Consider the following 20,887-nt stretch of genomic DNA (forward strand, 5'->3'; position numbering starts at 1 on the left):
GTGCCACCATAACCTGCCCGCTAATATATATACAGGTTGAGTATCCCGTATCCGTATATCTATTATCCGAATTATTCCAAAAACCGTGGTTTTTGGAATCATTCGAAATTTTTTTTTTTTTTTTTTACCCTCCCTAACCCTCTTTTTATACTTACCAAGTCCCAGGGCGTCCACAGCAGGCCTCCGGCATCTTCTCCAGGGTCTCCAGCGGTCCCAGGAATGCATTGCGCGAGTGTGCGCGCGCGCCGGTGACGTCACCGGTGCGCGCGCACACTCGCGCAATGCATTCCTGGGACCGCTGGAGACCCGGAGAAGATGCCGGAGGCCTGCTGTGGACGCCCGGGGACTGCGTGGACGCCGAGGGACCACCGGACACCATCAGGGGACAGGTAAGTATGCTTTAAAAAAAAATATTCTAAAAACCGCAATATTCCCCTATCCGGAATGCTCGTGGTCCCGAGCATTTCGGATAGGGGATACTCAACCTGTATATATATATATATATATACTAGGTGATTCATCGCGCCCTACGGGCGCTCTTCACACCGTCGTAAGGGGCTGCGCCCCCTTAATTTGTGAACGTTTGTAAATGAGAAATATGGTTAGAATTGTATGAAAGATGCCCTGTATTGCAACTTAGGTGTCCGCGAATCGCGGGAGGGGGAGTCGCGGAGGGTGCCGCGAATTGCAGGAGGGGGGGTCGCGGGGGGTGCCGCGAATTGCAGGAGGGGGGGTTGTGGGGGCGTGGATGCTGCGAATCGCGGGAGGGATTGCAGAGAATCGCGGGAGGGGGGTCGCGGGGTGGGTTGCCGCAAATCGCGGGAGGGGGGTTACGGGGGCGGGGGTTGCGGCGAATCATGGTGGGGGGGTCGCGGGGGGTGTGCCGTGAATCACGGGAGGGGGGGTCACGGGGTGGGGTGCCGAGAATCGCGGGGGTGTGTGTGTGTGCCGTGAATCGCGGGAGTGGGGGTTGTGTGGGGGGGGGGGGGGGTGTGACGCGAATCGCCACAAGAAAAAATCAACACAGAAAGGTCAACACATGTAAATGTTGACATAAGTGTGGCACTTTATTGGTGTTCATGTCGACACATGAGAATGAATATGAAAACATTCAAAAAATGAAAAAAAAAAACTTCAAAAAATCATGTCAACCTTTTTCATTGTCGACCATAGCCATGTCAGTGTTTTCCATGTGCAATTTAATTCTGGAGCTGCCGCGAATCGTGGGGGGGTGCCGCGAATTGCGGGAGGGGGGGTCGCGGGGGTGGGTGCCGCGAATCGCGGGAGGGGGGGTTACGGGGCGGGGGTTGCGGCGAATCATGGGAGGGGGGGTCGCGGGGGTGTGCCATGAATCACGGGAGGGGGGGTCACGGGGTGGGGTGCCGAGAATCGCGGGGGAGGTGTGTGTGTGTGTGCCGTGAATCGCGGGAGTGGGGGTTGTGGGGGTGGGGGGGGTGGGGGGAGGGGTGTGACGCAAATCGCCACAAGAAAAAAATCAACACAGAAAGGTCAACACATGTAAATGTTGACATAAGTGTGGCACTTCATTGGTGTCCATGTCGACACATGAGAATGAATATGAAAACATTCAAAAAATGAAAAAAAAAACTTCAAAAACTCATGTCAACCTTTTTCATTGTCGACCATAGCCATGTCAGTGTTTTCCATGTGCAATTTAATTCTGGAGCTGCCGCGAATCACGGGGGGTGCCGCGAATTGCGGGAGGGGGGGGTCGCGGGGTTGGGTGCCGCGAATCGCGGGAGGGCGGGGTTCACAGGGGTTCCGTGGGGGGTTGCCGCGAATTGCGGGAGGTGGGGGGTCACGGGGGGTGCCGCGAATCGCGGGAGGGGGGGTTGCGGGGGGGTGTGATGCGAATCGCCACAAGAAAAAATCAACACAGAAAGGTCAACACATGTAAATGTTGACATAAGTGTGCCACTTCATTGGTGTCCATGTTGACACATGACAATGAATATGAAAACATTCAAAAAATGAAATAAATCTTCAAAATCTCATGTCAACCTTTTTCATTGTCGACCATAGCCGTGCCAGTGTTTTGCATGTGCCATTTAATCCTGGGGCTTCCGCGAATCGCGGGGGGTGCCGCGATTTGCGGGAGGGGGGGTTGCGGGGGTGGGTGCCGCGAATCGCGGGAGAGCGGGGTTTATTGCGTTTTCCGGCGGCGGGTTGCCGCGAATTGCGGGAGGGGGGGGGGTCGCGGGGGGGTGCCGGGGTGCCGCGAATCGCCGGAGGGGGGGTTGCGGGGGGTGTGACGCGAATCGCCACAAGAAAAAAATCAACACAGAAAGGTCAACACATGTAAATGTTGACATAAGTGTGCCACTTCATTGGTGTCCATGTCGACACATGACAATGAATATGAAAAAATTAAAAATAAATCTTCAAAAACTCATGTCAACCTTTTTCATTGTCGACCATAGCCATGTCAGTGTTTTGCATGTGCCATTTAATCCTGGGGCTGCTGCGAATTGCGGGGGGGAGGGGTGCCGCGAATCACGGGAGGGGGGTCGCAGGGGGGGTGCCGCCAATCGTGCAAGGGTAGGTCGCGGGGGGGTTCTTTTTGCCGCGAATCGCGGGAGGGAGGTCGCGGGGGGGGGGGTGTTTTTTCCGCGAATCGGGGGGGGGTCACGGGGGAGGGTTTGCCGCGATTCGCGGGAGGGGTCGCGGGTGGTGGTTATGCCGCGAATTGCGGGAGGGGTCGTGGGGGGGTTCCTTTTGCAGCGAATCGCGGGAGGGGGGGTCGCGGGGGTGTTTTTGCTGCGAATCGCGGTAGGGGGGGTCGCGGGGGAGCGGGTGTTTTTGCCGCGAATCGCGGGAGGGGGGGGGCGCGCGCGGGGGGTTTGCCGCAAATCGCAGGAGGGGGGCGCTCACCTGGTGGCTGTGGAGTAGCAGTGCTGGGCAACATGGGAAGGCAATGGGTGTCTGGCACTGTCTGTGGGCTCACTGGGCTGGTTCTCTGTCACATACCTCCCAACATGACCCTCTCCAGGAGGGACACAATGCTCTGTTTCTAGACTTCCCCTTAATGTATGATTGCCATCACCTGTTTTAAACAGGTTAATTTCTCAGAAAGGTGTTCAGCACAGATGAAGGCAATCACACATTGGCCCTTATTCTGATTGACGCGGACTTTACCGCATACTTTCGGATCGCGTCTTTTCGGCGTCTGCGCATGCGTGGAGAACGCCACGCGCATGTGCCACGCCTTGACTCCGTACCAGTTCGGCCAAATCCCGTCCAAAACTGTTCCCCGCAATCAGTCGGGAAATATGGGCGTATTATGGGCGTCATGCGGAATGACACATGGGCGTAGTTTCAAAGTGGGCAAAACGGGGCGGAAACATGGGCGGATACGGGGGAGTACACTTATGTTGGGGGGCGTACATTCGGATAGCACTCCGAATGCACGCGATCAAAAAGGGCAGAAATGTGCGGTGTCCACAAGTGTACTATTGCTTTGCGGACACCACTCGTTCATGCGGTAGGCGAACGTACGCCTAATGACTACAAGCATTAACACCTGAACCCAATTGATTCCAATTCCAAATAAGCAGTTTTTTATGAGGATAGGTAATTGAATAAGTGGGTCATGTGATGTCTTGCAGAAGATACTTAATAGTGGGTTGTTTGGCGTAAATACTCCGCTTACGGGCGGTAGCACCGCTTGGCTCCCGGTCGGATGCGGTATTTCCGAGCATACTCTGTAATACTCTGTAATACCGTGCAGAATCTGAGTGTTTCTCCCGCACACGCATGGTTTGTATGTCGTCCGTAAACACGCCCTGTTCTTAAAGAGTGAGTCCGTCCGAATGCGGAGGACACGTGGGCGTTTCTACGGACGATGGCCGCACGCGGCAAAACACCGTGGCGTGCGGACCGCTCCGTAAGAATGCGGGAATATCCGCACCGATCTGAATAAGGGCCATTAAGAGGAAAGTCCAGGAACAGAGCGTTATAGACACAGACACCCACTTTGAGTGACAGATGTAGCCAAATATATAGGAGATACCCACACACTATTTAAAATAACACAGGTGTGCATTAAATTTGGCACCACATAATTCATGATGGAGTACAAATTATTAATTGCATCTAGACTCAGGAGTCACTGGCCTAGTGGAGATAATTAAATAACGTCACAACAGACGAACAAAAACTCTAGAACCCGTTTGTTCGCAGTCAGTTGACCAACCCAACCACCTAAAGCATAACTACAGTAGGGCCCGGAGGCCTACCTTTCATTTAGCTTACATTGGAGGAGTAAGATGACATAAGAAAAATTCTTGATGTAGTTGTAGTCATTTGGCAACATTATCAATAAAGGTATTTATTAATACTATTACTCCCTTCTTGCAGCATTACCCACCCCCAGCAGCCTAATCCTAAATTTCCTCTACCCCAGCAACCTTACTCTTACACTAACCTTCCGATCCTGCACCATAGACCTCCCCCAGTAGCCTAACCCCAATTCTCCTTCTTAGTACCCACTTGTATTAAGGTCTAATGCGAAACATTAGAAGCTGCCATCCTGTAAATGTGAAAGAGAAGTATATACACCCAAACGCATTGATGACTGACTTGGTGACCAATATTCCTGAGGCATGAGCAATATTCCTGAGGCATGAGCAATATTCCTGAGGCATGAGCAATATTCACGATGTACTGTATGACCAATATTCAGGAGGTAAGAGCAACATTCAGGAGGTAAGAGCAACATTCAGGAGGTATGACCAATATGCCGGAGGTATGTGCAATATTCAGGAGGTACAGTATTATTAATATTCATGAGGTATTACTAATATTCATGAATCATGAACAATATTCACAAGGTATGACCAAAATTCCTGGGGTATTACCGATATTCACGAAGCATGACCAATATTCAGGAGGTATGAACAATATGCTTGGGGTATTACCAATGTTCATGAGGCCTGACCAATATTCATAAGGCCTGACCAATATTCATAAGTCATGATCAATATTCATGAGGAATGACCAATATTCAGGAGGTATGACCAATATTCATGAGGCATGACCAATATTCATAAGGCCTGACCAATATGCATGAGTCACAATCAATATTCATGAGGCATGACCAATATTCATGAGGCCTGACCAATATTCATGAGGCATGATCAATATTCATGAGTCATGACCAATATTCATGAGGCATAACCAATATTCAGGAGGTATGAACAATATGCTCGGGGTATTACCAATGTTCATGAGGCATGACCAATATTCATGAGGCATGACCAATATTCATGAGTCATGATCAATAATTATGAGGCATGACCAATATTCAGGAGGTATGACCAATATTCATGAGGCATGATCAATATTCATGAGTCATGATCAATAATTATAAGGGAAAACCAATATTCAGGAGGTATGAACAATATGCTCGGGGTATTGCCAATATTCATGAGGCATGACCAATATTCATAAGGAATGACCAATATTCATAAGTCATGATCAATAATTATGAGGCATGACCAATATTCAGGAGGTATGACCAATATTCATGAGGCATGATCAATATTCATGAGTCATGATCAATAATTATGAGGCATAACCAATATTCAGGAGGTATGAACAATATGCTCGGGGTATTGCCAATATTCATGAGGCATGACCAATATTCATAAGTCATGATCAATCATTTTGAGGCATGACCAATATTCAGGAGGTATGACCAATATTCAGGAGGTATGATCAATATTCATGAGTCATGACCAATATTCATGAGGCATAACCAATATTCAGGAGGTATGAACAATATTCATAAGGCATGACCAATATTCATGAGGCATGACCAATATCCATGAGGTATGACCAACATTCACAAAGTGTTACCAATATTCAGAAGGTATGACCAATATTCAGAAGAGGATCTGCTGAATCGATCAGCCCCTCCATTCCCTCCACACCTTTTAAGTTTATTAACTTAAGGAAATAAAGAACAATCCCCATGTTACAGTTTACCAGAATCCCTGGCATTGCTGGATGTAGTTATATGAGAGTACTAAGCCTATATTGTAGCCGGGATCCGCAGCAACTGGGAAAGCTACAGTAGCAAAGCCATCCATCAGCCTCAGAAATGTTCCTTAATTACAATGAATGGAACAGTCAGCAGATTCCATCCATCTTGGTTTATAATAGACAAACATGAATTTGAGTTCTATTAACCCTCGCCAAGCTGCGAGGGATGGAACAGGGTTGGTCTAGATCAGGGCTGGGCAATTGCGGCCCTCCAGATGTTGATGAACTACACATCCCAGGATGCTTTGCATTAGTTTTGCTATGTGGCCATGCTGAAACGGATGCAAGGCATGCTGGGATGTGTAGTTCATCAACATCTGGAGGGCCGCAATTGCCCAGCCCTGGTCTAGATGAATCTAAGGAACTAGCACTAATGTGAAAATTCTGTATTTCTGCAGACTGTATTACAGGCTTGCCAGACATTTGAGCTTCATTACAGTTTTCGATATTGAATCATGTCGACCTTTTCATGTGTCTACCATTTTCATGTGGTCATTTTGACCACATTGACCTTTCCTGTCAGCCTTTTGACCCTGTCAACCAATCTCATGTTGACCATTTGGACTATTGACTCTCTATCTAGACACCATCTATCTAATAATCCTCACCAATTGAAGAATAAAGCAGACAGTATTTACCATGCACAGTAACAAAATAACTCCCTCTATACATGTTACATCTGCCCCACCTGCAGTGCAGCATGGTTTTGTTCATCTGCAAAAACCGCACCCTTGCTAAAAGGTGTGAATCAGGCCCAAGATTCGGGAAGGCGGACCAGCTTGCCGGAATAACGGATCTCATGAATGTAAGCTTTTGTGTCCTGGTTTTACTTAGAAGAGGATGTAGTCATTTAATTGTTCAATAGTAGTATTCACAAACAATGTCCTGATTCAGGAAAATGAAACCAATTTATCCCTCACTGATGGCCTCAAGTGTAGATCAATAGTATCGATCAGATGCTACATTAACATAATTTCCAATTAGTCAGGACACTTTAAACTTGCTGACACACCTCAGATTGCAGATTGTTTTCCCCCTTTTTTTAAAAACCTGAATCCTTGAAAATGAACTACAGTACACTGTTATTTTATTTCTTAATTAGTGGAATGGAAGCTCCAATGGAGTGCTGTCACCTAGGAAGCTCTGATGGAGTGCTGTCACCTAGGAAGCTCTGATGGAGTGCTGTCACCTAGGAAGCTCTGATGGAGTGCTGTCACCTAGGAAGCTCTGATGGAGTGCTGTCACCTAGGAAGCTCTGATGGAGTGCTGTCACCTAGGAAGCTCTGATGGAGTGCTGTCACCTAGGAAGCTGTGATGGAGTGCTGTCACCTAGGAAGCTCTGATGTAGTGCTGTCACATTGGAAGCTCTGATGGAGTACTGTCACCTTGGAACTGTGATGGGGTGTTGTCACCTAGGAAGCTCTGATGGAGTGCTGTCACCTAGGAAGCTCTGATGGAGTGCTGTCACCTAGGAAGCTCTGATGGAGTGCTGTCACCTTGGAAGCTGTGATGGGGTGCTGTCAACTAGGAAGCTCTGATGGAGTGCTGTCATCTAGGAAGCTCTGATGGAGTGCTGTCATTTAGGAAGCTCTGATGGGAGTGCTGTCACATAGGAAGCTCTGATGGAGTGCTGTCACATAGGAAACTCTGATGGAGTGCTGTCACATAGGAAACTCTGATGGAGTGATGTCACCTAGGAAGCTTGCTGGAGTGATGTCACCTAGGAAGCTTGCTGGAGTGATGTCACCTAGGAAGCTTGCTGGAGTGCTGTCAACTAGGAAGTTCTGATGGAGTGCTGTCACCTAGGAAGCTCTGATGGAGTGCTGTCACCTAGGAAGCTCTGATGGAGTGTTGTCACCTTGGGAGCTCTGATGGGGTGCTGTCACCTAGGAAGTTCTGATGGAGTGCTGTCATCAAGGAAGCTCTGATGTAGTGCTGTCACTTAGGAAGCTCTGATGGAGTGCTGTCACCTAGGAAGCTCTGATGGAGTGCTGTCACCTAGGAAGCTCTGATGGAGTGCTGTCACTTAGGAAGCTCTGATGGGGTGCTGTCACTTAGGAAGCTCTGATGGGGTGCTGTCACTTAGGAAGCTCTGATGGAGGGCTGTCACCTCGGGAGCTCTGATGGAGTGCTGTCACTTAGGAAGCTCTGATGGAGTGCTGTCACCTAGGAAGCTCTGGTGGAGTGATGTCACCTAGGAAGCTCTGATGGAGTGCTGTCACCTTGGAAGCTGTGATGGGGTGCTGTCAACTAGGAAGCTCTGATGGAGTGCTGTCATCTAGGAAGCTCTGATGGAGTGCTGTCAATTAGGAAGCTCTGATGGGAGTGCTGTCACATAGGAAGCTCTGATGGAGTGCTGTCACATAGGAAACTCTGATGGAGTGCTGTCACATAGGAAACTCTGATGGAGTGATGTCACCTAGGAAGCTTGCTGGAGTGATGTCACCTAGGAAGCTTGCTGGAGTGATGTCACCTAGGAAGCTTGCTGGAGTGCTGTCAACTAGGAAGTTCTGATGGAGTGCTGTCACCTAGGAAGCTCTGATGGAGTACTGTCACTTAGGAAGCTCTGATGGAGTGCTGTCACCTAGGAAGCTCTGATGGAGTGCTGTCACCTAGGAAGCTCTGATGGAGTGCTGTCACTTAGGAAGCTCTGATGGGGTGCTGTCACTTAGGAAGCTCTGATGGGGTGCTGTCACCTAGGAAGCTCTGATGGAGTGCTGTCACCTAGGAAGCTGTGATGGAGTGCTGTCACCTAGGAAGCTCTGATGTAGTGCTGTCACATTGGAAGCTCTGATGGAGTACTGTCACCTTGGAACTGTGATGGGGTGTTGTCACCTAGGAAGCTCTGATGGAGTGCTGTCACCTAGGAAGCTCTGATGGAGTGCTGTCACCTAGGAAGCTCTGATGGTGTGCTGTCACCTTGGAAGCTGTGATGGGGTGCTGTCAACTAGGAAGCTCTGATGGAGTGCTGTCATCTAGGAAGCTCTGATGGAGTGCTGTCATTTAGGAAGCTCTGATGGGAGTGCTGTCACATAGGAAGCTCTGATGGAGTGCTGTCACATAGGAAACTCTGATGGAGTGCTGTCACATAGGAAACTCTGATGGAGTGATGTCACCTAGGAAGCTTGCTGGAGTGATGTCACCTAGGAAGCTTGCTGGAGTGATGTCACCTAGGAAGCTTGCTGGAGTGCTGTCAACTAGGAAGTTCTGATGGAGTGCTGTCACCTAGGAAGCTCTGATGGAGTGCTGTCACCTAGGAAGCTCTGATGGAGTGCTGTCACCTAGGAAGCTCTGATGGAGTGCTGTCACCTAGGAAGCTCTGATGGAGTGCTGTCACCTAGGAAGCTCTGATGGAGTGCTGTCACCTAGGAAGCTCTGATGGAGTGCTGTCACCTAGGAAGCTGTGATGGAGTGCTGTCACCTAGGAAGCTCTGATGTAGTGCTGTCACATTGGAAGCTCTGATGGAGTACTGTCACCTTGGAACTGTGATGGGGTGTTGTCACCTAGGAAGCTCTGATGGAGTGCTGTCACCTAGGAAGCTCTGATGGAGTGCTGTCACCTAGGAAGCTCTGATGGAGTGCTGTCACCTTGGAAGCTGTGATGGGGTGCTGTCAACTAGGAAGCTCTGATGGAGTGCTGTCATCTAGGAAGCTCTGATGGAGTGCTGTCATTTAGGAAGCTCTGATGGGAGTGCTGTCACATAGGAAGCTCTGATGGAGTGCTGTCACATAGGAAACTCTGATGGAGTGCTGTCACATAGGAAACTCTGATGGAGTGATGTCACCTAGGAAGCTTGCTGGAGTGATGTCACCTAGGAAGCTTGCTGGAGTGATGTCACCTAGGAAGCTTGCTGGAGTGCTGTCAACTAGGAAGTTCTGATGGAGTGCTGTCACCTAGGAAGCTCTGATGGAGTGCTGTCACCTAGGAAGCTCTGATGGAGTGTTGTCACCTTGGGAGCTCTGATGGGGTGCTGTCACCTAGGAAGTTCTGATGGAGTGCTGTCATCAAGGAAGCTCTGATGTAGTGCTGTCACTTAGGAAGCTCTGATGGAGTGCTGTCACCTAGGAAGCTCTGATGGAGTGCTGTCACCTAGGAAGCTCTGATGGAGTGCTGTCACTTAGGAAGCTCTGATGGGGTGCTGTCACTTAGGAAGCTCTGATGGGGTGCTGTCACTTAGGAAGCTCTGATGGAGGGCTGTCACCTCGGGAGCTCTGATGGAGTGCTGTCACTTAGGAAGCTCTGATGGAGTGCTGTCACCTAGGAAGCTCTGGTGGAGTGATGTCACCTAGGAAGCTCTGATGGAGTGCTGTCACCTTGGAAGCTGTGATGGGGTGCTGTCAACTAGGAAGCTCTGATGGAGTGCTGTCATCTAGGAAGCTCTGATGGAGTGCTGTCAATTAGGAAGCTCTGATGGGAGTGCTGTCGTATAGGAAGCTCTGATGGAGTGCTGTCACATAGGAAACTCTGATGGAGTGCTGTCACATAGGAAACTCTGATGGAGTGATGTCACCTAGGAAGCTTGCTGGAGTGATGTCACCTAGGAAGCTTGCTGGAGTGATGTCACCTAGGAAGCTTGCTGGAGTGCTGTCAACTAGGAAGTTCTGATGGAGTGCTGTCACCTAGGAAGCTCTGATGGAGTACTGTCACTTAGGAAGCTCTGATGGAGTGCTGTCACCTAGGAAGCTCTGATGGAGTGCTGTCACCTAGGAAGCTCTGATGGAGTGCTGTCACTTAGGAAGCTCTGATGGGGTGCTGTCACTTAGGAAGCTCTGATGGGGTGCTGTCACCTAGGAAGCTCTGATGGAGTGCTGTCACCTAGGAAGCTGTGATGGAGTGCTGTCACCTAGGAAGCTCTGATGTAGTGCTGTCACATTGGAAGCTCTGATGGAGTACTGTCACCTTGGAACTGTGATGGGGTGTTGTCACCTAGGAAGCTCTGATGGAGTGCTGTCACCTAGGAAGCTCTGATGGAGTGCTGTCACCTAGGAAGCTCTGATGGAGTGCTGTCACCTTGGAAGCTGTGATGGGGTGCTGTCAACTAGGAAGCTCTGATGGAGTGCTGTCATCTAGGAAGCTCTGATGGAGTGCTGTCATTTAGGAAGCTCTGATGGGAGTGCTGTCACATAGGAAGCTCTGATGGAGTGCTGTCACATAGGAAACTCTGATGGAGTGCTGTCACATAGGAAACTCTGATGGAGTGATGTCACCTAGGAAGCTTGCTGGAGTGATGTCACCTAGGAAGCTTGCTGGAGTGATGTCACCTAGGAAGCTTGCTGGAGTGCTGTCAACTAGGAAGTTCTGATGGAGTGCTGTCACCTAGGAAGCTCTGATGGAGTGCTGTCACCTAGGAAGCTCTGATGGAGTGTTGTCACCTTGGGAGCTCTGATGGGGTGCTGTCACCTAGGAAGTTCTGATGGAGTGCTGTCATCAAGGAAGCTCTGATGTAGTGCTGTCACTTAGGAAGCTCTGATGGAGTGCTGTCACCTAGGAAGCTCTGATGGAGTGCTGTCACCTAGGAAGCTCTGATGGAGTGCTGTCACTTAGGAAGCTCTGATGGGGTGCTGTCACTTAGGAAGCTCTGATGGGGTGCTGTCACTTAGGAAGCTCTGATGGAGGGCTGTCACCTCGGGAGCTCTGATGGAGTGCTGTCACTTAGGAAGCTCTGATGGAGTGCTGTCACCTAGGAAGCTCTGGTGGAGTGATGTCACCTAGGAAGCTCTGATGGAGTGCTGTCACCTTGGAAGCTGTGATGGGGTGCTGTCAACTAGGAAGCTCTGATGGAGTGCTGTCATCTAGGAAGCTCTGATGGAGTGCTGTCAATTAGGAAGCTCTGATGGGAGTGCTGTCACATAGGAAGCTCTGATGGAGTGCTGTCACATAGGAAACTCTGATGGAGTGCTGTCACATAGGAAACTCTGATGGAGTGATGTCACCTAGGAAGCTTGCTGGAGTGATGTCACCTAGGAAGCTTGCTGGAGTGATGTCACCTAGGAAGCTTGCTGGAGTGCTGTCAACTAGGAAGTTCTGATGGAGTGCTGTCACCTAGGAAGCTCTGATGGAGTACTGTCACTTAGGAAGCTCTGATGGAGTGCTGTCACCTAGGAAGCTCTGATGGAGTGCTGTCACCTAGGAAGCTCTGATGGAGTGCTGTCACTTAGGAAGCTCTGATGGGGTGCTGTCACTTAGGAAGCTCTGATGGGGTGCTGTCACTTAGGAAGCTCTGATGGAGGGCTGTCACCTCGGGAGCTCTGATGGAGTGCTGTCATCTAGGAAGCTCTGATGGAGTGCTGTCAATTAGGAAGCTCTGATGGGAGTGCTGTCACATAGGAAGCTCTGATGGAGTGCTGTCACATAGGAAACTCTGATGGAGTGCTGTCACATAGGAAACTCTGATGGAGTGATGTCACCTAGGAAGCTTGCTGGAGTGATGTCACCTAGGAAGCTTGCTGGAGTGATGTCACCTAGGAAGCTTGCTGGAGTGCTGTCAACTAGGAAGTTCTGATGGAGTGCTGTCACCTAGGAAGCTCTGATGGAGTACTGTCACCTAGGAAGCTCTGATGGAGTGTTGTCACCTTGGGAGCTCTGATGGGGTGCTGTCACCTAGGAAGTTCTGATGGAGTGCTGTCATCTAGGAAGCTCTGATGGAGTGCTGTCAATTAGGAAGCTCTGATGGGAGTGCTGTCACATAGGAAGCTCTGATGGAGTGCTGTCACATAGGAAACTCTGATGGAGTGCTGTCACATAGGAAACTCTGATGGAGTGCTGTCACATAGGAAGCTTGCTGGAGTGATGTCACCTAGGAAGCTTGCTGGAGTGATGTCACCTAGGAAGCTTGCTGGAGTGCTGTCAACTAGGAAGTTCTGATGGAGTGCTGTCACCTAGGAAGCTCTGATGGAGTACTGTCACTTAGGAAGCTCTGATGGAGTGCTGTCACCTAGGAAGCTCTGATGGAGTGCTGTCACCTAGGAAGCTCTGATGGAGTGCTGTCACTTAGGAAGCTCTGATGGGGTGCTGTCACTTAGGAAGCTCTGATGGGGTGCTGTCACTTAGGAAGCTCTGATGGAGGGCTGTCACCTCGGGAGCTCTGATGGAGTGCTGTCATCTAGGAAGCTCTGATGGAGTGCTGTCAATTAGGAAGCTCTGATGGGAGTGCTGTCACATAGGAAGCTCTGATGGAGTGCTGTCACATAGGAAACTCTGATGGAGTGCTGTCACATAGGAAACTCTGATGGAGTGATGTCACCTAGGAAGCTTGCTGGAGTGATGTCACCTAGGAAGCTTGCTGGAGTGATGTCACCTAGGAAGCTTGCTGGAGTGCTGTCAACTAGGAAGTTCTGATGGAGTGCTGTCACCTAGGAAGCTCTGATGGAGTACTGTCACCTAGGAAGCTCTGATGGAGTGTTGTCACCTTGGGAGCTCTGATGGGGTGCTGTCACCTAGGAAGTTCTGATGGAGTGCTGTCATCAAGGAAGCTCTGATGTAGTGCTGTCACTTAGGAAGCTCTGATGGAGTGCTGTCACCTAGGAAGCTCTGATGGAGTGCTGTCACCTAGGAAGCTCTGATGGAGTGCTGTCACTTAGGAAGCTCTGATGGGGTGCTGTCACTTAGGAAGCTCTGATGGGGTGCTGTCACTTAGGAAGCTCTGATGGAGGGCTGTCACCTCGGGAGCTCTGATGGAGTGCTGTCACTTAGGAAGCTCTGATGGAGTGCTGTCACCTAGGAAGCTCTGGTGGAGTGATGTCACCTAGGAAGCTTGCTGGAGTGATGTCACCTAGGAAGCTTGCTGGAGTGATATCATCTAGGATGGTTGCACTTCTCTAACACAGGAGCCATATGCGGCAGAATATGGTACCGGCGTGCAGCCAGCACCCCATGTACCCTCCTTGTGGCACCTTGTGGTTGTTGTTGTTATTATTATTATTGTATTTGTAAAAAAAAGTGCAGTTTTGCGCCTTAAAAGCGGCTTTTTTAGGGGGGGGGGATTGTGCTTGAAATCTTTGTTAAAAAGCGCTTGTTTTCATATAAAATGTATATGTACAATACATGCCTTTAAAAACCGCTATGAGCAGTAAACATAACAAAACAATCTTGGTGCCTGAGTCGCCAGTCCGTGGTGCTTGGTGTTCGGCACTGTTGTGAGGGAGGGAGGTCGGCTAGCTGACTGTCCCTAAGCTTACCTACACCTCTGACTTTCTTCTCCAAGCAGCGGCAGCAAGATCTTCTGGCCGCTCGGTATCATCAGCGGCTTCTCCGTAACCGGAATGTTATTAATGCTAACGTCCCCGTCCGCCAGCCCACCCTCCATCAGTGCTCGCCAGCTAGTGAAATCTGGCACGCTGGCGGAATGGCAGAGAGCGGCTCCATCTTTAAATAAAAAATATTCTGACTGTACAGGGAACATTCTGACTGTTCGCGGTACAGACAGGGGGCGGGAGCATGGGGACGCCCAGCATTTCATGGGCGTGTCCACAAAAATGGTGGGTGCATCCAGAGAAAAGCTGCCGCGCCCAGCCCCTCTTCGCCGATCTCCGTGCCAGATAAAATTGAACTTTTATCTGCGAGCCTGCAAAAAAATCGACGACCGCCAAATGATTTTTTACACGCACAGCTGCATGTGAATGGATGTTTCAGCTAACACATCTATTTACATGCTGCTGTGGACATTCGCTTGGCTTTTGCCCGCCCGCTTTGTAAGCAGCGATTTTCTCTGCTTAGTGAGGCAACGTGAATAAGGCCCCATATGTTTATGATTACAAATTTAAATCAATTAAAAGGGAAGCTTGTTTATGCCAAAATCCACCTCTTTTAAAGAGCCTGGGGCCCGTATTCAAAAAAGCGAAACAGTTAAAGTAGGCGTGATATGGGAGTGGTCTGGGCGTTCACAGAAGCATGAGCATTTCTGCAGAAGCCATGTTCAGATGGAGAAACTGCTCTGGCCATAGAACAAATGCATGTGTTGGCACACCAATGGTGAAACGCCCAGTGTGTATGACATAAAGTAGCATGTCCAAACAATGGCCCTCCAACTGTTGTGAAACTACACATCCCAGCATGCCTTGCCATAGTTTTAGCATTCCCTAATAGCAAAACTGCGGCAAGGCATGATGGGACTTGTAGTTTCCCAAAAGCTGGAGGGCCATAGTTTTGGCATGCCGGACATAAAGGGTCTGGTACAGATTATGTAGCAAAATGAATGTAAATTAGTGAAAATGCATAGAATCATAATAGTTCCCACATATGGGGTAAATTTACTAAGGGGGGCGTCCTATTGAAGAGGGTGCAGCACGATAGCAGAGTGGTTAGTATTAATGCTTCACAGAACTGAGGTTATGAATTTCATACCCCATCACGACACAATGATGGCAGATGGCATGTCACCGCGATCTCAGCAAAATTGAATATAGACACATCATCAGACGGAACAGAAACGTTTTGTAACGCTGCCTCTAGGACCCCTCCTAAGTTACCCCCGAAAGTCGACGAGGCGACCTGATCAGATGCAGCCCAGAATTGTGCCATAGGTGTGACCTACCTTGGTGAACGCCCGATAACACAGCCCGCAGAGCTCCACAAGATATGCCAGGGTGAACACCCCGTTCTGAATGACAAAACTCAGGAGCTTGGAGAATGGCTCGAGCAAACTCTGTAATTAGAGACATAATGATCAGCAGTTTCATCACAGTGTCAAGCTCAGTTATATTATCACAGAACCTGGTCAATCTGACCAATAACACCCCGTATGTACATGGCGTAGCGGATCTAGAGAGCCGGCCCTCTGGCTAAGTTAAGGACAGTAAAAAAAAGTAATTTAAGAGAGCGCACTGAATTGAGGAACGGAGAAACGCGTCAAGCAGTGGAATCATCCAGCACCACCTGTTAACCTTGAATAAGTTGCTCCTGTACCATCGGATCCCCCAATTGTCCCATGGAATCCCGCTGTTACTGGTCGCACTGTTGGAGTGACCTGAGGCGATCTCGACGGTGCTAAAATCTGTCCGGGTGATTGTGACGCCTCTCTCTGCAATCCGAGAGGACGGCGAGAGGTGCGGGGGGGTGAGGATCTGCTCCCGGGGCAGGCTCATATTCCAGCAGAGCCCCGCCGGTTGAAGCGGACCTCAAACATCTATTATCGCCGCACTACAGCGTAACCTCGCTGACGTCATCGCACCCTAAAAAGCGGAAACCGCAAATATACTTAAAGGAGATTGTCCTTTCTACTTGGGATCCCTAAAAATGACAGGAACATTCCTTTATATAATCAGCTATTGAGGAGTTTGTCCCCCTGTTTTTCTTTGGGCTCCGTTATAAATCTCTGGAGAATGTGGACATAAGAGGCTCCGCACCTTAACGGAGACTGTGATATTAGATAAAGTGGGTAAGAGCCAATCAAAAGTTGATGAATTTATAAGGTTAACTGTGGTTGATGCTGGCAGGGCCGGTGCAAGGCACCGGAGCGCCCCAGGCGAGTCGGGGTGGGGGCGCCCCGGTGCTGGGGGGGGGTACCTGTCCTGCAGCGCTGTGTATTTAAATCTGGCGGCAGAGGCAGCGGGGGTCCCTGCAGTCCATTAGAAATCACGAACGCTATCCGCCGGGCTATGCGGAAGCGCTTCTAGTGTGAAAACACTGGCAGCACGCTGATTGGCTGAGATCAGCGTGCGCCGTGCTGCCAGAGTTTTCACACTAGAAGCGCTTCCGCATAGCCCGGCGGATAGCGCTCGTGATTTCTAATGGACTGCAGGGACCCCCGCTGCCTCCGCCACCAGATTTAAATACACAGCGCCGTAGGACAGGTACCCGGGCGGCACAAAATGCCGCCCTCCAGTGGCCGGCGCCCTAGGCAAATGCCTAGATTAGCCTAGTGGTGGCGCCGGCCCTGGATGCTGGACATATGATATGTTTATAATGAAATTGATATTTTTGCGTGTGGTTATACATGTATAACAATCATTTTTATAAATCATTTTTATATGTATTACATATTCAGTGCAGTGCGCTCTCTTAAAATTACCTTTTTTGGTCTTCTTTATTGAATCGGATCATTCTTTTGGGAGCAGCTTAACATTCAATTAAAACTGTGGCTACCTATTAATTATATTAATTGATATTTTTAATTTATATTATTATTCAATGACATATAGATATTTATCTATCTATCTGCGCCCGATATACCTTGTGTATATATTTTTTGACGTTAAGGACATGTTCAGCAGCATTGTGATGTCATGACCAGTGGTCCACAGTATGAAGGTTCTGTGATGGAGCCTAGACCCAAGATATTAACAACCCACCATTCATTGGTGCCAGCGCACGCTACAAGCGCAATGGTATGTTTGGGTGTGATCGGATGTGAGCAATCAGCTCCTGTCTGTTGTGTTGCAAGCTGGGTTTAAAAATGACAGTTAGGAGCTCATTGGCTGGTGGTTTATCGCTCCCCACTTTATCACTTTTTGTAGCTTGATACATCTGGCCATAAGGCTTCACATTTAATACTCTCCAAAGCTTCACAAACCCCACTGGCTGTAACATGGGCCTTCATGCTATCAGCCCGACATCGGAACCCACTCAGCTGGCCGTCTGCACTTACCCGGGTGGCGTTAGAGGTTGGGATCTTCAGAAGGCAGATCATTATCCGCAGACTGGAGTCTAAGGTGCACTGTGGATGAGAACAGGGACTGTATTACCCAACGCGCACAATTGTGTCTTTAAACTGACTTGGATCAGGTACTGGAAGAGGGATTTGTAGGGGAGGGTTGTGAAGGGTTAAAGCGCTGTTGGAATCACAGCATTAAACTATGTTCACTTTCTGTCATAATTTGACATTTTTATTATAGCACAGATAAGTTGTGTAACACGCACAGGAATAGTACATGTAGGGACTTATTCAGGTGCGTTCGTTCTGACCCCTTAGATCGCAAGGGGTCCAGTAGTGGGTGCATGCACAGGGTCAGTTCTGCGCATGTGCATATGCGAGGTGCGTGCATCCATGGCTTACAGGATGTTCGCTGGGCGCACGCACCCAAGTGTGCAGTTGGGGGGGGTGTGGAGGGACGGCCCAGGACATTTGCACATAGGAACTCCCATGGGTGCTGGGAGATGACTCGGGTGCGGGAGAGCGGCCAGCTGACATCGCCGGATGCCAGCTGCCCGCCCACTTCCTCCCGAACATCCACGCATATGTAAGTGACTTGAGAGTCACTTTTATATGCGTGCACCTTCGCCATCATTCAATGGTCCCCGACCATCAAATGATGTGGGAGGATCCCACTAGACTGCAATTGGATGTTACTGGCCAGGCCACCATTCGCAAGGCGGGGTTTGGCGGACTCGGAAGGCTGCGAATTCTATAAACCAGAATAACCTCCGTAATCCGGCCACAGGTTAGTCTTCAAATGAAATTGTAGTTTGTAATGGCTGGATCAAATTAAAGGGGTTCTTCACCACTATGGCCACCTGCAGGCTGTTAATGGTACTACACTGGAAGTCTGCATGTCTATGCGCGTATATGGGGATGTGCACTCCCCCTGTGCAAATGCGTTCAGAGAGTAACACAAGCACTGTGGCGTTCACACAGGCAGGGGAGGGAAGGGGGTGGCAGCAGGGGGCGTCCCCATGGAAACGCAGGGCATTCCCCTGGTACCACAGGCGGGCCGTTGCCTATTCGGGGCGGTCAGCTGACGTCACATAATGTCCCACCCCCTTTTCGCCGATCTCGGGCTGAAATAGTCAGTTCTCATTGACTTTTATTTCCGAATGGGAAAACAAAAAATCATTCGATGGTTGGCGACCATCAAATGATTACTCTCCCCTGCGGCTGCATGCGAGGGGATGCGGGCAGCGCGGGTTCACAGGCGTTCGATGGGGCGGTGCTGACCTGTTTGCTGGCTGCAAGTATACACAACCTAGCAAACAGGTCTGAATCAGACCCTTTATTATTCTCCTCTCTGTGCAGAGAGAAGATGCAACTGGCCGCTTTGGAGGTGGGCGTGTCCTCTTTACATCATCAGGCACCTCCCCGATTGCTACCCAAATGCAGTGACCCTGGCCCAACTACGGTGCCGCCCACAGAGCCCTGAACTCTGTGTACAGCAGCAGCGCTCATATCCCTTAGTTACAACCCTGGCAGGTGCAGTTTCTCCATGGTGACTAGGGCCTTTATCTACAGTGGTATCCAGGTGGCTGACAGATGTCTACGTCCGCAGTCAACAGGTCAACACCAAAGGGTCTACATGCACAAGATCAACAATGACGATGCATGAAAAAGGTCGGCATGGAAAAGATCGACATGAGCTTTTGGGTATTTTGAATTTTTTTTTTAATTCTTACTTAACTTCTATTTAACTGGACTCCAATTGTGAACGTAAAAGAGTCCCGAAGCGGTATACTCATTGGGGGTACATGTGCTGAGGTTTTGAAGTGTGTTTTGAAGTATTGACCCTTTTCTTTTTGCTTGTGTCAACTTTTTGTCCATGTTGACCTAATGACCTAGACCAGCGATAGGGAACCTTCTACCCTCCAGCTGTTGTGGGACTACACACCCCAGCATGCCTTGTTACATGCTACAACTTTTGCAGGCCATGCTGGGATGTGTAGTTCAACAACAACAACCTGGACATTGCCTGTGGGCTATACCACACCCATCTGCAGTTATCATCTGTGCACCAAGCCTCTATGACTGATACGCCCACAACACTCCTACAACACGACCACCGATCCATCCGTTTCTAGACGTCTCCCAGTAACAACTAAGGTAGGACATGAAGGTATCTACAACATTTCTGATATCGTGCACATCAATTGCAACTGCGCCTCTGTGTGGATCCACCCTGGTGCGTGTGATCCGCAGGAGTTTTAAGGAAATTTTGCCCGTGCGCAATAGCAAAAGATGACTCTGTGCATTTATGTCCACCTCTGAACCGGGCCCGTTATACCTCCCTAAGCCTACGCTGACGCACATACGCCATGGCTGAGCAGAGATCTCTACCTTGAGTGGAAGGACAGAAGGCAGTTTTGTGAAGAAAGTTTGGAACTGGTTGCAGATGGTGGTCCACAGGTTACTGGGGGAGTCCATGGGTAAGGCTTCCATGAACGTAGCAATGTTCTCCAAGCACCGCAACATTGTTCCACCAGCTGGCAGGTTCTTCTTGTTATTCATACCCTAAGAAATGTCACACGTCACATCTTTAATACTAACGTAACTCCCTGCAGGAGGAATATCCTCAATTCATTCAGTACAAGAGTCCGTATGTGTCTCGGTAACCTACCTCCAGCAGTTGGCTCAGGGCGGCGAAAGAACTCAGCTCGTTGAAATCCATGAGAGATGTCGCTAAGGTGCGTAAAAAGCTGCTGTCTGTAAGATGGGAAAGGAGAACAAGCACAGCGATGAGCGGCGTTCCAGGCCAGAGACAGCGCATTCACGGCAGGATGGCTCAGAGCACTCTACCTTTGATGTTGCTCTGGAACAGCTGCGAGAAAATGCCATTGGGCGCCAGCTGGTGGAAAACACAGCGAAGAAACTGCTTTGCCACCCCGGCCACATTCCCTGGAATCATCATGCTGGGGAGGAGGCAGAAACAGGCATCAGTACTCAAGGGAACGGAACGTATTGCAGTATATTAAAGGAAAATGTCCAGTGGTCAGGACATGTTGGGGTGTAGTGTCCTATGTCTGTATAGGGTGTAATAGATGTATTATGGCCAGCGGTCAGGACATGTTGGGGGTGTAGTGTCCTATGTCTGTATAGGGTGTAATAGATGTAGGTACTCTTTACCTAGAAGGGCGCCCATCGCGGCCATCGCGGGCATCGCATGCACTAAAAAATCGCAT

At 49.5% G+C, this 20,887-nt stretch overlaps 1 protein-coding gene across 6 annotated transcripts in view; it reads right to left on the minus strand.

Moving 5' to 3' along the window:
- UNC79 (unc-79 subunit of NALCN channel complex) overlaps positions 1-20,887 on the minus strand; it is a 179,222-nt gene that overhangs the window by 34,526 nt on the left and 123,809 nt on the right. For all 6 annotated transcript variants that reach the window (XM_083166032.1, XM_083166033.1, XM_083166029.1 and 3 more), the window contains 5 exons: positions 20,505-20,617; positions 20,326-20,411; positions 20,046-20,219; positions 17,649-17,717; positions 15,597-15,707 (listed from right to left, as the gene is read on the minus strand). In XM_083166032.1, coding sequence (XP_083022158.1) covers positions 15,597-15,707; positions 17,649-17,717; positions 20,046-20,219; positions 20,326-20,411; positions 20,505-20,617 — 553 coding nt within the window. The remainder of the gene's footprint in view (positions 1-15,596; positions 15,708-17,648; positions 17,718-20,045; positions 20,220-20,325; positions 20,412-20,504; positions 20,618-20,887) is intronic.

Source organism: Crinia signifera, chromosome 12 (assembly GCF_055691185.1).
Source record: "Crinia signifera chromosome 12, ASM5569118v1, whole genome shotgun sequence".
In the NCBI taxonomy this organism is placed as follows: domain Eukaryota; kingdom Metazoa; phylum Chordata; class Amphibia; order Anura; family Myobatrachidae; genus Crinia; species Crinia signifera.